General features: G+C 41.8%; 2 protein-coding genes across 3 annotated transcripts; both read left to right on the top strand.

Annotated features, from left to right (window-relative positions):
• The first annotated feature begins 363 nt into the window (after window positions 1-363).
• zp3d.1 (zona pellucida glycoprotein 3d tandem duplicate 1) lies at window positions 364-7,593 on the top strand. Of its 2 annotated transcripts, XR_008300735.1 has the most exons (9): window positions 364-1,202; window positions 2,557-2,669; window positions 3,125-3,228; window positions 3,335-3,509; window positions 3,591-3,702; window positions 4,484-4,572; window positions 4,972-5,042; window positions 5,668-6,253; window positions 6,418-7,590. XR_008300735.1 is itself a non-coding variant. In XM_034298129.2 (8 exons), the coding sequence occupies exons 1-8, from the start codon at window positions 663-665 to the stop codon at window positions 6,183-6,185; spliced, it is 1,722 nt and encodes a 573-aa protein (XP_034154020.2). In that variant the 5' UTR covers window positions 364-662; the 3' UTR covers window positions 6,186-7,593. The 2 variants fall into 2 exon arrangements, 1 of the variants encoding a protein (XP_034154020.2); XM_034298129.2 differs by having other exon boundaries at window positions 5,668-7,593.
• A 1,640-nt stretch (window positions 7,594-9,233) lies between these two features.
• zp3d.2 (zona pellucida glycoprotein 3d tandem duplicate 2) lies at window positions 9,234-14,129 on the top strand. Its single transcript, XM_026911140.3, has 8 exons — window positions 9,234-9,792; window positions 10,248-10,354; window positions 11,192-11,295; window positions 11,371-11,545; window positions 11,651-11,762; window positions 12,594-12,682; window positions 12,773-12,843; window positions 13,337-14,129. The coding sequence occupies exons 1-8, from the start codon at window positions 9,274-9,276 to the stop codon at window positions 14,062-14,064; spliced, it is 1,905 nt and encodes a 634-aa protein (XP_026766941.3). The 5' UTR covers window positions 9,234-9,273; the 3' UTR covers window positions 14,065-14,129.
• Window positions 14,130-15,353: the final 1,224 nt, after the last annotated feature.

Raw genomic sequence — 15,353 nt, 5'->3', positions numbered from 1 at the left:
CAGAGTGGTGGAGGATCTGGAGTTTATCCTGGGAATAATGGGCACGGGACGGGAGAACTCACCCCGGATGGGATGCCATACCATCCCAGTCCGTCGCCGGGCAGCACACACACACACACACACACAGCTAGGGGCAATTTAGCATAGCCAGTCCACTTAATGCCACTAAAGATATTTTCATATCAGATGTAAATCAGTCTATAGCCTTAAATAAAAAATATATTTAGAAGTCATTTAGTTGGATTTGTGGTGTTTGTAATGATGCAGTTACAGGGGGTTGACCGGCAGAGGTCGCCAGAGTGCAGCGTTTCCACCGTGTAGAAGCGATTAGTTTAAATCTCCATAGAGCCTGTTTTCTGTCAGACACCTGAGCAGGTGGAGGAGAAGAGGGAAGGGAAATAAAAGTAGAAGAAGAAGAAGAACTGAACAGGTAAGAGCAGGCTTCTTCCAGGACTGGAGATAATGACCATTCTCCAATTCACTTCAGGTTGGGCGGGGCCATGTAATTAAGCAGTGACGTCATTGACGCAGCAGGTGTTTCTCGGGTTAGTGGCTTAATTGCAGCAGCATCTCAACTTCCGGTTCATCTTCTTTTTAAAAGTATTTTTTCCCTTCCAGTGTTTAGTGATCAGTGGTTAGTGATTAGTGTGTGTGGGGCTGAAATGGGTGGCGCGCGGCTGCTCTTCTCTCTGCACGTGTGTGTGTTTGGTTTGCTGGGGTGTGTGGTGGATGTAGCTGGGAGAGGAGATGATCAGAGATACAGCACCATCACATCACAGGAGCAGGAGCTTTACACCGAGCTGAGGCCGGAGATCAGGGACAGTGACGTTATCCATCCTCCTCCTCCTCCTCCGCCTCCTCCTTACCTCCTCCTCCCCATGTTCCGCCATCACTCCGCTCCTGCAGTTTCTAAGGAGCTTTTCAGTCCTGTAGCCAGAAGAAGGGTGTTACCGAGAGTTCTGTCGAATATTTTGATCCCACAAGTCCGCCAGCCTCACATCCGGGTCACTCCCGTGAATAATAATCACGGTGTGGAGGTGTGGTGTGGCTACAGCAAGGTCTCCGTTCGAATTAATCAGGCTCTGCTGAGCTTCCGGAGCTCCGCCGCTCATTTCCGGTTGGGAACATGTCCGGCGTCACGTGCTGACGGGAGCGTCCTGTATTTCCAGTACGAGCTGAATGAGTGTGGGAGTGTGCTATCGGTAAGAAAATTAAAATAAATAATAATAATAATAAAACAGTATAATCAACAGGTGAAACTCTTTCACCTGGTCTTTCAGTTCTCCAACACAAGATGGCGCAGTGAGCTGCTTTATTCATCACAGTTCTAATCACAGAGCTTTCTCATTGGTTCTGCTTCTTCTAAAAGACTTTTAACATTAATATTTTCTCTTAAACTTGAAGGAAAGTGAGCACAAGGAGTTGTGAATCCACTGAAATATATCATGTCTAATTTTCTGGGGATATATTTTTTTAAATATAAGTTTTATTTAAGTAAAGTTTAGAGATTGTGTACAGTTTCAGACGCAGGTCTGTGATGTGTTTAAAAAAATGATAGAAAAAGAGGAAGAAGATGCACACAAGCAACCCAGTAAATCAGGTTCATAAAAAAATAATCAGCTAAAAGTAAAGTGTGTTTATGTCAGTAGCTGCAAGTAAATATGTTCCTCCCAATCAGCATCCGTCTGAAAGATTTTAATAATTCTGTAAGAAAAAATACAGCAGAGTGGCGTGATGAAGCGGAGGTGCTTTAGCTATACCAAAGCTGATTAGTTTCCCATAACAGCACGTCCCCAAGTGTTTTATTCCTCTTACACCACAGCAACTTTTCAACAATTACAACCGTACAACAATTATTTGTTAAAGAACAGCAGACTTTTTATCCATTTATAGTTATGTGCAAAGTTATAGCAGCTATAAACAGTCGTTCCCTCAGCAGCCTCTCTTAATTCTCTCTCTTAAAGTTAATGAGAGAAAAAATCGCAGCTTGTTACGCATTTTACCGAGAAACCGCAAAAAAGAAGCGTAAACTCCTCTGTCCTGAAGATGTCGGAAAACTTAAAGTTACAGCTTTACCTCTGACTGTTACAAAGCGCTGACACTGGAGACTCCTTCCATGTTAAATAAATGTCTCCTTACAGAAAACTTCACTTCAAACGTTTTTTTATCTGTTCACGTGGAGCGTCCGCTGTACACGTCCCTGTGAATGAGCTGTTACTATAGAAACGATAACGCATTAGAGCAAGTGCATTAATATAAACCTGCACTACTGTCAGAGCTGCTGTTTTAGAAAATGAATCAACACCTTCTGACCAATCAGAACATTTGATCTGCAGCAAGACGAAACCTGGAGAGCTTGGCAATAAAATGTGTGAGTTATTTATGACTCTGAGTGGGTTCTGGTTTGGGTAAAGGTTATCTGACGGTGAGTAAAGGCCAGCTAACATGTCTGTGGTTGTTAGTTAGCATATCCTGACTAGCTCTTCTACACGACATGTATGTGATTTCTTGAAATTGATTTATTGCTGAACTAAATGAGATCTTTCTCTCATTCAGGTAATAAATGGGCAGCTCTTGTACGCCAATGAGCTTCTCTACAGGCCAGCGAGTCAGGGAGCAGTTATCAGAGCCGTGCCGCTAGTGCTACCCATCCAGTGTGTGTACGATCGGTAAGCGCGAGTCTCAGCATGAACTGTCTGAGGAACACCAAAGAGCATTAGCTGTTTTATTCACAGATTATAAGTTATATAAGTTTATGGATTGCCAGGAGACTTGTTCTTGTAGCTGCCTTTAGCACAATGCATTGTAGTTAGCTAGTTAGGTTTGTTAGCTTGCTCTGAGTTTTAAAATGCTAGTATTTTAGCCTTTGCTAGCAAGACTGACTCCATTTTCAAAGGTTTTTAATATTGGGTTAGTTAATTTACTGTAATGCTAATTTGTTGGTTAGCGCTAGTTCAAGGGTCGCTAGTAAAACTAAAGTTACGCAACCTACAGCCTACATTGCGAAATGTGTGGTGCTAAATTTACAGTTTTTCATCAGAAAATAAATGTGATGTTGAATATTTTTGCACTGAAATAATCAAAGATAAATTAATTTCCTCACTTTGTTGAATCTTTTCTCCAGATTTCACTATTCGTACAAAATCGGCTATTTGCCAGAACTTCGTCCGCAGTCATTTCAGAAGACGTTGGTCAGGAAGCACGTCTTCAGTCTCTCTGTGCGTAACGGTGAGACGGAATTCACGTTCACGCGGTTTAGCGTTTTAGTTCGCTGTAATCGAGTGTGTATTCGAGCCGCTGTGTGTGTGTGTGTGTGTGTGTGTGTGTGTTACAGATAAGTGGGAGGAACTCAGGGTGAACAAGAGCTACGTCCTCGGAGAGCCTATGTACTTTGAAGTCAACACAGGAATCATATCGAAGGACAAGAGCGTTTACGTCGAGGCCTGTCACGTTACGGCGAGTGAGGATTCCAACTCCACCCAGCGCTATGATGTCATCAGCAACTTTGGGTAAACTGGCGTGCGGTTTTACTTCCTGCTCCAGACGCTGTTGCCGTGATGCTGAAGGTTTTTTTTTAATGCTTGTTTTAGCTGCATGGTGGACAGTAAGAGGACAGGAAGTCAGTCGCGCTACGTCTCGAGGAAGATGAACATCCTTCGCTTTTCACTCGATGCGTTTTCGTTCGCCGAGGCGGCTTCAGAGGTATCGCTTTATACTTTATATACATATCGTGGAGTCTGTCGTAAATCTTCTAAAGGTTTCTTGTTTCATTTTTAGCTTTTGCTTTTTTTAATTTTGTATAAATTATCACATGCATTATATATTTTATTTATAAACGTGATGTAATTCTGTACTTTATCATATAATCAAGCATTATAAAGAATAAAAGGTGTATTGTACATTTTTATTTTAATTTCTGAGAAAATATTCCAGCATTTTTCACTCTAATTTCTGTCCTTGGACTGAGAGAAGAAAATCTGCAGTTCTGTTTTTCTCCAAATGGAATGGAAGTCTAAGGGCAGATGCTGAACTCCATGTCTGAATAAATGTTTGTTACGTGACTCTCAAATTCAAACCTGCAGCCACTGAAATGAGACGTGACAGACAGGAGAGAAAATCTTCCCAAAGCTCTTCTCTTATTCTTTATCTTTAGCTTTCCAACGCCAGAGCGATGCAGCAGAACGTAGTTCCGGTTACTTTACACTTTCCTGTAGATTCTGTGATGCGTCATGATTCATACGCCATTAGAGCCACACAGCTACAGACTCTTCCCTCTGGAAAAGTAGTTCCAGAAATGAAAGAAGCAATTCGACACTTTTACAGCTTCAGTTGAACATCTGCCCTTAGACTCCCGTTCTGATCGCGTTAGATGGAGATGAGGTTGAAACACTGGGGTTTTCCTTTAACAGACTCTTTATCCTTTTTTAAAATTTTATTTATTTATTTTGTGATCATGGTTGTGATTGGTCGTTCTGTCGATCAGCGTTTTTATTTGCACTGCACTGTTCTGGTTGGAAACGCGTCCGCGAGCACCACAGCGAAGTCCTGCACCTACAGCGAGTCTGAGCACAGGTGAGTTTAATCCTCTTTTACACCTCAGCGCTGATGAATCCTGGATTCTGATTGGTCAGAAAGTGCTGATTAATTTTCTATAACAGCAGCTCTGACACTAGCGCAGGTTTATATTAACATGCTCATTAAAGTAATACGTTATCGTTTCTATAGTAACGGCAAACGCTCCACGTATTAAAAGCCGTATGTAATCGTTGATCTGGTGAAGATTTCTGTAATTCCTGTGATATTTGTGGAAGGAGTCTCCAGTGTCAGTGCTCAGGTTTTTGTCCAGATCTTGTAGAGTGATGAGTAATAATCTTAAAGTGCTGAAATCTCACAGATTGAATCCGGGTTTAAATCAGGAGTGTGTGCTGAGTGTGTTTCAGGGATTTAACTCGGAGATGTTTATATAATCAGGTGGGAGGAGCTGGACGGAGACGCCGCCGTCTGTAGCTGCTGCGATTCTCAGTGTCGGCCTCCGGGGTTCAGTGAGTTCTATTTATACATCTTATGTTTTAAAAGTTTAAAAAGAGCGTAATATTAATCGCTGTTTCTGTTCTATATTACATTTTTAACAACTTCCTTTTTCCATAGTTACATAACTTCATGACTTTAATAAATATTATCAATATCAGTAATCAATAAAAATTATTTTATAATAAGATAATAATGTAACATTTACAAAGTAATCAAGTAAATCTTCTCTGTAATTTTATTTAAAAAAATTATCAACCTAATAATAAAATGTGTAAGTATAATAAAATAAACACTAATCAGTACAATAAAAATATTTTTAGAATATTTGTTCTTTTTCAGTCTTTTTAAATATACTTATTTAATTGTGGATTTTTATATAATTTATTAAGAATTTTAAAATCTGTCTTTTATAAAATTGTATTTTAATTTATATAATCAAGCATGTTTTTGTGGCTGAAAATAAGATAATTATACACGCCAAACACTGCCAAATTATTACACAATAAAAAAATACCCAAGGTGCATGTGTGTAGAGATTTGATATTTTTAAAACATTTAGAATTAAAGTAATGACCCGTAAAACGAATACCTCATATTATAATGTGTGTTGTGTTTTGTTTGGTGTGATTTGAGCAGACGCGTCGTCCTGTGTGGAGCAGGCCGTGGTGACCAGCAAGCCGTGGAGTTTAATCCACAGTGAAGTTCTTCCTGAAACCTCTGACGAGTGGCTGAACACGGTGCTGGGTTCCGTCCTGTTACACCATCATCATCGTCGTCCTGAGGGGGAGGAGGAAGAGGAGTCACAGGAGGAAGAGGAGGAAGAGGAGGAAGAGGAGGAGATACATGAGAAGGAGGAGTTGTGTGTAGGGGAGGAGTTAGAGGAGGAGGTTCTGATTGGTGTTGCAGAGTCTGAGAATGATGAAATGATGATGACGGACGAGGGGATGGAGGAAGGAGATGCAGGGAACATGGCGGAAGATGGAGAGAAAGAGAAGAAAGAGGATGTTGATGTTCAGAAAGAGGAAGGAGAGATGCAGAAGAACGTGACAGACTTTGTGGCGAAGTTCTCAGAGGGAATCTGGGAAGACGAGGAGTCGCTGAAGGAGAACGTGTCCGTGTACGTCACTGCAGCGGAGACGGACTTGGGTTTCTGAGATGAGCGAGGTGGAGTAACGATCGCTGAGCGAGTCCTGCGTCTCCGTCACACCACGTCTCGCCCCAGGCAGGAATATCTCAACATCTGGAGGGTTTACAGTATTTAACACACAATACTGGATAAACATAAAGCACAGTATTAGACTGATGTTGTCTTGTGGTTGCTAAAATGTGTTTTTGTGCTGCTCTGAGATTCCTAATTCCTGCTCTGCTCTTCTCTGATCCCTTCAGGAATCCTGCTGGAGATACAGGAAAAAAATCACCTGAACTTTCATACTAAAGCTCTTGTACATGATGAGAACCGTCCGGACTCTGACCTTTACATCTCGTTTATACAGAGCCTGTATAATAAATAAATAAATAAAATGAATGTAAACTGCTAAGCCTGGGTTTCTCAGCCGCTGAGATTAACAGCGAAAAAAAGTTTACACATTAGGCTTGTATTAAAATATAAAAAATATATCACTTTTACTAAAGCACAAGCTTCAAATCATTACACACGACTGATATAAAACCTTCTGGGGGGAAAAGAAGCTTGCAGAGTTTTTATCCTTTTTAAAATACATTTCATTCAACTTTGTAACAAGCGTGTAAAGTAAATAAAGACGTAAATAAATTTCATTACAGAGAAATAACTTTCAAATTCATCAAACAAGTGCAGAGTATTTTATCTAAAACTAACAGCCACTACGAAAGAGAACGAAACCTGTTTTAAAGCCTGATCACTTCATTCAGGGAAAGTGACATTAACATAAAAATTGTTCTTTTATGTGTAATATATTTATAAGAATTGTTTTACCTTTTTTATTGTTATTTATAAGAATAATTTTATTTTCAGACTCTGAGACACATCAGGCCGAAACTGGAATATACACACGACTAATTAGGTTCATTTTTTTCTTTAAGTTTGTGTATTTTTTTTTTATTATTTAGAAAGTAGTTTCCTGTAATAATTAAGGTTAATATTTTTGTAGAGAATAATCAGCTCATTGCAGGATAAATGTCTGTAATCGGTGTTTATTCTAAATCTTTGCTTACAGGAAAAAAAAAATTGTATGAAATTAAAATTTATACATGTAGGGTTTGTGTTTTTTTGGACACTTTATGTTTAACATATCACATTTTATGTTTACATGATGTCTTTTTCATTTATGTGAGGTCACATGATACGAGCTCAGAGTGTAACATAGTGAAATTCACCTTCACATTGTGTTTTTTTTACACATGATAGCATATTAATCACAATCGTGTGACATGTACGTGATTTTTCTGTAAGAGTTTCTCACAGAATGTGTTGTGTGTCTAATCTTATAAGTAGTGACCTGACCCTTGACCCCTGAGCCCTGAGCCCCAGGGCTGAAGTGCTTCTGTTTTTCCCGAGTCGACAGAATCACAGAGCTGGTTTTATTTTTACGAGTGGTACTTTAGAAATTTTCTTTTTGCCCTGAAATGCTGCGTTATTCTTTGTGAGCTGGAGTCGTGTGTGCTGCGTGTCTCCGGCTCTGAATAGTCTATAGTTTGGCCGTGACTTCGGCTACGTGAATGATATGTGTAGCTTTTGCCTCTTTAAATAATTTAACATAAGTAACAGTGATTAGCTGAGAGTTAGATAAGGTTAGAGAGCAGAGATCAGATCGGGTTTTTGATCGTGGTGCATTAAATCACACAATCCACATTTAGATCAGACATTTTAAATTAACTGGTTGCACATGTACAGCAGCTCGACTGAACAAACTCATCAGCTCATCAATAAACCTGATCCAGGTTCGAGTGAGTGAGTTAGAGGAGAGAAAACACTAAACCATGCTCCACAAACACTGATATAAAGTGTAACTGTGTTACTGTGAATAAGGAGCAGTCTCCTGTTTCATACTGCACATTACACTGGTTACACAACTGCACTATGTGTCCATGTAGTACACAGTTATAGAAGGGAATGATTTATAATCGCACTATCCGTGTCACCCAGATGAGGATGGGTTCCTTCTGAGGCTGGTTCCTCTCAAGGTTTCTTCCTCATATCATCTCAGGGAGTTTTTCCTCACCACCATCACCTCTGACTCGATCATTAGGGATAAATTTATACATTTAAAACTTATATCCTAAATTTATTTATTTCTGTAAAGCTGCTTTGTGACAATGTCCGTTGTTAAAAGCGCTAAACAAATAAAATTGAATTGATTTGAATCATACACTAAAGCCTGCAGACAGCACTACTGGATCAATATTTTACTCCCAGAGAAGATTTTAATAGAAATAAAGCTTGAAACAGTTGCTGGTTTTGATACAGTACAGGATCTGAGCTGCAGAATAACAGCATGAGCATCACTGAGCGGTTAGTGAATCACTTTTCCTTGCTGAGAGTCAGCGTGGTGCAGTGCCTCCTCTCCACCACCAGGTGTCGCCAAAGAAACCGTGTGAAGCGCCATCATTATTATAATAACTGCTTTATTAAAGAAAACTTCATTAAACTCAAAGACTCGTTTTTCATCATCATCATCAACATCATCATCACCATTATCATCATCATGTCTGCTGCCTTCAAGTTCTTCTCGGAAAGTCGTGTTTCTGGTCGGAAAAACGACTTTTATTTGGCCTTAAAGAAAGAAAAATAAAGAACTGAACAATTCACGTGCAAAATGATCATTTAACCCTTACATTCTGCTGACGTCACACTCATACTGTTACTGACACGCCCCTAACTCGCAAAGTCGGGGCTCATAGCAAATAAACAAACAAACAAAAGACGAGTTTCTCGTGGGTTGTAATGACGTCATTGCGGTGGTGTTCACGTGTTTGCTGACTTGAAGGCGGCATTAAAACTTTACACTGATTAAATCACACACACACACACACACACACACACACACACACAGGATTTCCACACATAACCGGAAACAGGTTCCCAGCTCGCGCTTTTTTTTTTCTTTTCGTCTCATTCACGCGCCAGGTGTGAGATTAGCTAATTAACAGGTGTGAGATTAGCTAATTAACAGGTGTGAGATTAGCTAATTAACGCAGAGGGCGTGGTGCATTGTGGGATATATCTCAGGCGCGTGGGAAAGCGCGAGCCTCTTCAGTGAGTGAATGTTTCTCAGCGTGTTTTCATGCTCGGTTATGAGGCTCATTCTGACCTCCATCTGCGCGCTCATGGGTTTGTTCTCTCCAACCGCGCGCGCCGCCGGTACAGTTCCGGTTCCGGTCCCGGTCCCTCTCCTTACACCGGATCCGGTCACCGGCGGAGAGCAGGAGCGGCTCGAGACGCCGTATTTGCACCTGCCCGTGTACCTGCATTACAGAAAGCCGCGCGTGGACAAGCAGCACTTCTCACCGGCGCACGTCCAGAGCCGCGAGCCGCTGCCCGAGCGCGTGCGCCAGGTCCTCGTGCCCGCGCCCAGGCGACGCCTGAAGCCCCGCGTGAGGCCGAGCGGCCCGGTGAGCGTCGCGTGCAGCGCGACGGAGATGCGCGTGCGAGTTCACACGGCGAACCTCGGAGCCAGCGGCGAGCGCGTGCACGTGAGGCTGGGCACGTGTGACGTCAGCAGAAGCACCGAGCAGAGCGTGGTATTGCAGTACGAGCTGCACGAGTGCGGAACTCAGAGACAGGTAGCGGCTCCTGATCCAGCGGTTTCATTAACAGCTCGTTAGTTTCATTATAAATCCGGCCGCATTTCTGCATTATAGTGAAATCAAAGTAAAATTCCCAGTTCAATTTAAAAGCATGACGTGTAACTCCAGCTGGTTAAAAGTCACATCTTTCCTCCAGCAAGTTCAGAACCAACATCAGCAAAAAAAATATTTATTAAATACACCACAGAGTTTAATGTGTGTGTGTGAATCTGAGTTTAGTGTGTATGTGTGTGTGTGTGTGATAAATCTAGAAATATACCTAAATTAAACACATAAATATATATAAATTCTAAACGCATTTAATGAAATGAATTCCTCACTGAAATTGTATGAACTAATTAGAAATTCTGGTTTCCTCTCTCTCTTGCTTGCTCGCTCGCTCTCTATTTATTTGTTTGTTTTTGTTTGTTTATTTTTTTTTTTGTTTACAGATCATCAATAAAACAGTTGTTTATTCCAACATGCTCCACTACACCCCTGATGCAGGTGGGTCGGGTTCTGAGGTGTTCTCCGTACCTGTGCAGTGTCGCTTTAACAGGTGAGTCCATTCCGTCTCTCTCTCTCACTCACTCACTCACTGTCTCACTCTCTTTCTGTGTCTGTGTCTCTGTCTCTGTCTCTGTGCTCTCACCGTTCTGCTGCTAACTCACCCGGACACATGAGCAACGATCTCAAAACAATCTCACATGTTCAAAATATAAACCCTGAACAAACACATCGCTAGCATGATGAAGTTAACACACCTGACCCGTGAGCCTTGTGCTGATTGGTCGGTTACGGACAGGTAACCGGTGCACACTTCTGAGCTGAACGCGGATCTGCGCTGCCAGCTGAGCTTTAGCTAGCTAATGTTACTGTTTAGTGATGAAAAGCTAACATGGCTTTTCATTAGCGCATGCGCCATTATCCACCAAGAGTGTTACGTAAGGGATGATCCACGGCCAGGTGTGTGTTACACGGTTTTAATACACGACATGGAGGTAAAGAATCACCTGAAGCGAAGTGGAGTGCATTAAAATCGTGTAACACACACCTAGCTGTGGATTATCACACTTACACCAGTCACTTGCCAGATGCCAAAATTTGACTGAAAGGATAAGTGTTTGTTATTTATTTTATATATGAGTTATTAGATCTAGTTTAGCTACTGTATGTGACTGTAACTGTAGGTTGCTATGGTTACAGTTGTTTATAGGCAGCACATTAATTTAGAACGGTGATTAAACTTACTGGCACGAACTGCTCACTCAAAGCACAGCTTCCAGCCAATCAGAATCGAGTATTCGGACAGACGATGGTATAAATCACAATAAACTTGAAAGAAAGTTTAAATTTATCGTGTTTCCTTTCCTGGAGCTTCTTTTTGTCTTCACAGGTTCCACTACTCGTACAAGATCGGTTTCGTGCCGTCTGTTGAAAGGTTGAAGTTCTTTAAACCCATGAAAACCAAAGGCGGCGTCACGCTGACAGCCTGTGACGGTAATGAGGTTGAAATATCAGCCGCAGTTCTGAAACCGCGTTCTCTGATCGTTTTTCCTCGTGTCTGTGTTTCAGCGCAGTGGAACAGACTCTCTCCCGCTGAAGCTTTCGTTATCGGACAGCCGATGTACTTCGAAGCCGAAACTCTTTACGTGCCTGAGGATGAGCGGTTATTCGTGCATTTCTGTCACGTGACCACGAACGGCTCGGGTGTCTCCACGCCGCAGGTTAAGATCATCGACAACTACGGGTAATAAACGATAATAAAGATAACGGTTCCTCTTTCACTGGTTTTTGCCTGATGACGGGTGAATGTTTGAGAACGAACTGTCGTGTTTCACTTCTTTATCTTCAGCTGCTTGATCGACAGCAAGAGCAGCAGCCAGTCCAGGTTCATAAACAGCGGCAGGAGGAACGTCATCAGGTTCACCATCGACGCCTTCACACTGCAGGGAAAAGTGCAGAAGGTACAAAAGCGCACTTCATGCTGCTGTTCATCCCCAGCTAGTGTTCTCACTGCAGCGTCAAGCTTTTAAATAAAGCTCATGTCTCTGTGTAGACGATCTGACTGAGGAGCTGTTCAGAAAGATCACGATAAACTGATAAACTAGCGAGTGATGGTGAATGAATGACGTGTAAGGAATAAAACACTGTCATGCTGTTAAAGGAAAATAATCCACAACAATGTGTTGCTTATTTTCCAATAACAGCACACCTCCGTGTTTATTCCTCTTACACCTCAGCACTTTTACAACGATTACAGTATTTCATACAGTACAAACGTTGTACTATTCCTCATTGTTCCTGTTGTCACTTACGTTATAGCAGCTATAAACAGTCGTTCCCTCGCCAGCCTCTCTCTCTTTTTCTTTCTTGAAGTTAATCAGACAAAAAAAACGCAACAAAAACGAGCTGTTACTATGGAAACGGTAACACATTAGAACAAGTGCATTAATATGAACCTGTGGTTTGGAGCTGCACTACTGTCAAAGTAGAAAATTCTAGAAAATTAATCAACACCTTCTGACCAATCAGAACAGTGATGGTGTATAATGACACGTCACTGCTGAGGAACAGTTTGAGTTTCAGAGTGGGTGGAGCCTAAAGCTGCCACAAGAAAAACAGATAAAATAAAACAGTATGATTTCACGCATGGAATCTCCAGTTCATTTGTGGAAAAACAGCGGACCAAAAATGAGTAAAAATACAAATATTAAAAATAAAATAAGAAACTATTATGCTTTGTATTTTTTTTTTCAAACTTCTTTTTAAACATTATTAACTTTTTTTAATCACAGTATCTGTTTATTCACTGCGAGATGTCGATCAGAAGCGTCGTTCCCACAGAAACGTCAAAGTCCTGCAGCTATAACCGGCTGGAGCGCAGGTACGACTCAACACCTCATTCTAACACGCCTCATGTTCATGCAGATTAAATACATGTTTAATATTCATCACTGTTTTGTTTATTTATTAGGTGGGAGGAGCTTTACGGTGCAGACTCTGTCTGTTCGTGCTGCGACTCGTCCTGTGTCCCTGAGATGCCATGTGAGGACCACAAACACACCTCACACACACCTCACACACACCTGTGGTGGTACTGTTGTTAATGTGGCAGCTGTCATGACTAAAACCGACTTGTGGGTGGGGCTGTGTATGGACTCATTTTGTGATGTCACTAAATCTCCACATCTTTGGACTAATCATGTTCTGATGTGTAAATTATTAGTGGATGAGGAAATTTTGATCTACGGAACCTGTGAGCAAAACTAGCTAAGCTAGCTTAGTAAGCTGGCCAGTCTTAGAGATGAACAGATGGTTGTCATGGTAACTGTAAAATATATTTTTATAGGTTTCAAAGCAGCCCAAACCTGCTTTCAGACTGAAATCCCACTCACTGATGTCAGCTTAGATTACCAAGTTATCTAGAAGCCTTCTATAATACTGGGATGTTTCTGATTAGCATGTTCATGTGTGTTCACAGATCTTAGCATTCTTATAAATATAAACTGATGATTGATGCGCTGATTTTTGTCCGCAGCACTTGTGCGACCCTTGACGAGTGAACTGGGGGCCTTAGTGGAGCAACACCCAGAAGGAAAGAGCAGGAAGAACCCGACGCAGAGCACCGAGAGAATCTTCACACCGGAGCCGGAACATGGAATACTTACGACGGAGATCCAGCAGGAAACAATCGTTCCAGAGAGGACACTGATATTGGAGCACGAGCACAGAACAGTCACGCCGGAGGGAACGCCCACGCTGGAAAGCAAGCGTGCAGTGTCGACGCCTGAGAGCGAGCACGGAAAGATCTCACCGCAGAGTACACCCACGCCGGCGGGCGAGCTCGGGGTGCTGATGCTGGCAGGCGAGCGCGGGGTGCTGACGCTGGCGGGCAAGGACAGGAAGATCACACTGGAAGGTACACCCACGCCGGAGAGCGAGCAAAGAACAATGATGCCAGATAGTGAGTACGGAATACCGACGCCAGAGCACAAGTACGGAATGCTAGAGAATATGCACGGAAAGGTTGCACCGGAGGCCCCGCCCACACCGGAGAGCGAGCACAGAACGCCAACTCCAGACCATGAGCATGGAACTCCGATGCCAGACACCGACCACGAAGAGATCACGCTTTATCCGCATGAAGCTGTCAGTCCCGGAACGCTCACACCCTCAGTCAAGCAAAACACAATTACACCAGCACGCAAACACACGGAGCTACACGAGCCTTACAGGATTTTTGAGGAAGTGTTTGGACTCAGCTGAAGAGTAAAGACGCATTGCAAACCATCTTTCACTCGATGGCAATTAAAAAAAAATCTGAAAAACAACCCTGTCTTGTTTCTGGTGTTTGTCCTTCTTGGGGTTGAAGTTGTGTTTTGGCTGATAGTGTGTGTTTTGAAACATTTGTGATATCGCTGATTCAAAACACTGCTTCGAGTCGTGCATCAAAGTGGCCAAGTCATGTGATTTCAGAACCCGAAGTCGTTACATCATACGCTGCGTCCCAGTTCACCTACTTATACTATGCACTAAAAGTATGTACTCTTTTTATAAGTAAAGAAAAAAGTACATACTATTGAGTGTGTAGTAAGAGTACGCGAGTACTGGGACATACTAACTAATGCGTCATGTAAAGGAAGAGAACGTTGTTGCCTAGTTACATACGCCGTCACCATAAACAACCTCCTCGCTGCGTTCCAGCTTTTCTTCATTCATTATTACTTATAGAATTTATACTATATAATTTAATTTACCATTCGCTTGATTTATTTTCCCCATTTTGCAGGTTGAATTCTGTAAAGCAAACGGTCACAAAGCAGTCACAAAACCTCCTCCTCCCTTGCTCCAGGAATTGTGGGTAATATTAGCTGAAAAAGCGTCCAAGGATCTATGCCTCAGAAATCTACCAGAAATGGTCAACCAGCCGGGAACCTTTTGGGATCCTCTTTTCAACATACTACGATTTGGGACGCACTCATTCTAATCTCGGATACTATTTAGGACGGATAGTAGGCGAATTGAGACGCAGTTTAATAGTTTAGTTTCCTACTAGTGGAAACCGCTCAGGGCTGATCTGCAGTCAGTGATCCTAAGTGTTCTGATCACTGGATAAACCTTCCAGCTAACATTTACTATAAAACCCGGTGATGAACATGCGGTGTGGGTTTGCAGGTTGGAGAGAACTAGGAACCTTTCGCTTTATACTCTGATATTTTTTCGCAAGAGCAATAAAGACTGTTTTGAAACATTATCATTTTCAATTCCACTTGTTTAAAAGAGCAAAAAGTCCTGTTTCTCCATCACTGTTGATGCAAAGTTGTGTAGAAATGACAGCAGATTTGGAATTCTGAATTTAAACAAAAAAAGAAAGTAATGGTTTTATGCTATTACTGAAGCAGGTAAGAGGTTTAAACATTAATAAAAAGGACTTTAAAAGTAGTTCTACATTAAATGTTAAGGTTCTCCCTGAGCTCTAGGACTCTCGCAACTCGTGCAAATTTGTGTATCCAAAACCTGTATATCTTATTGACTGGTCTAATGGTCATGGTCAG

This window comes from Pangasianodon hypophthalmus, chromosome 22 (genome assembly GCF_027358585.1).
Source record: "Pangasianodon hypophthalmus isolate fPanHyp1 chromosome 22, fPanHyp1.pri, whole genome shotgun sequence".
NCBI classification, from domain to species: Eukaryota; Metazoa; Chordata; class Actinopteri; order Siluriformes; family Pangasiidae; genus Pangasianodon; species Pangasianodon hypophthalmus.
Note: the sequence above shows the minus strand (reverse complement) of the source record. Positions and strands in the feature narration are given on the sequence as shown.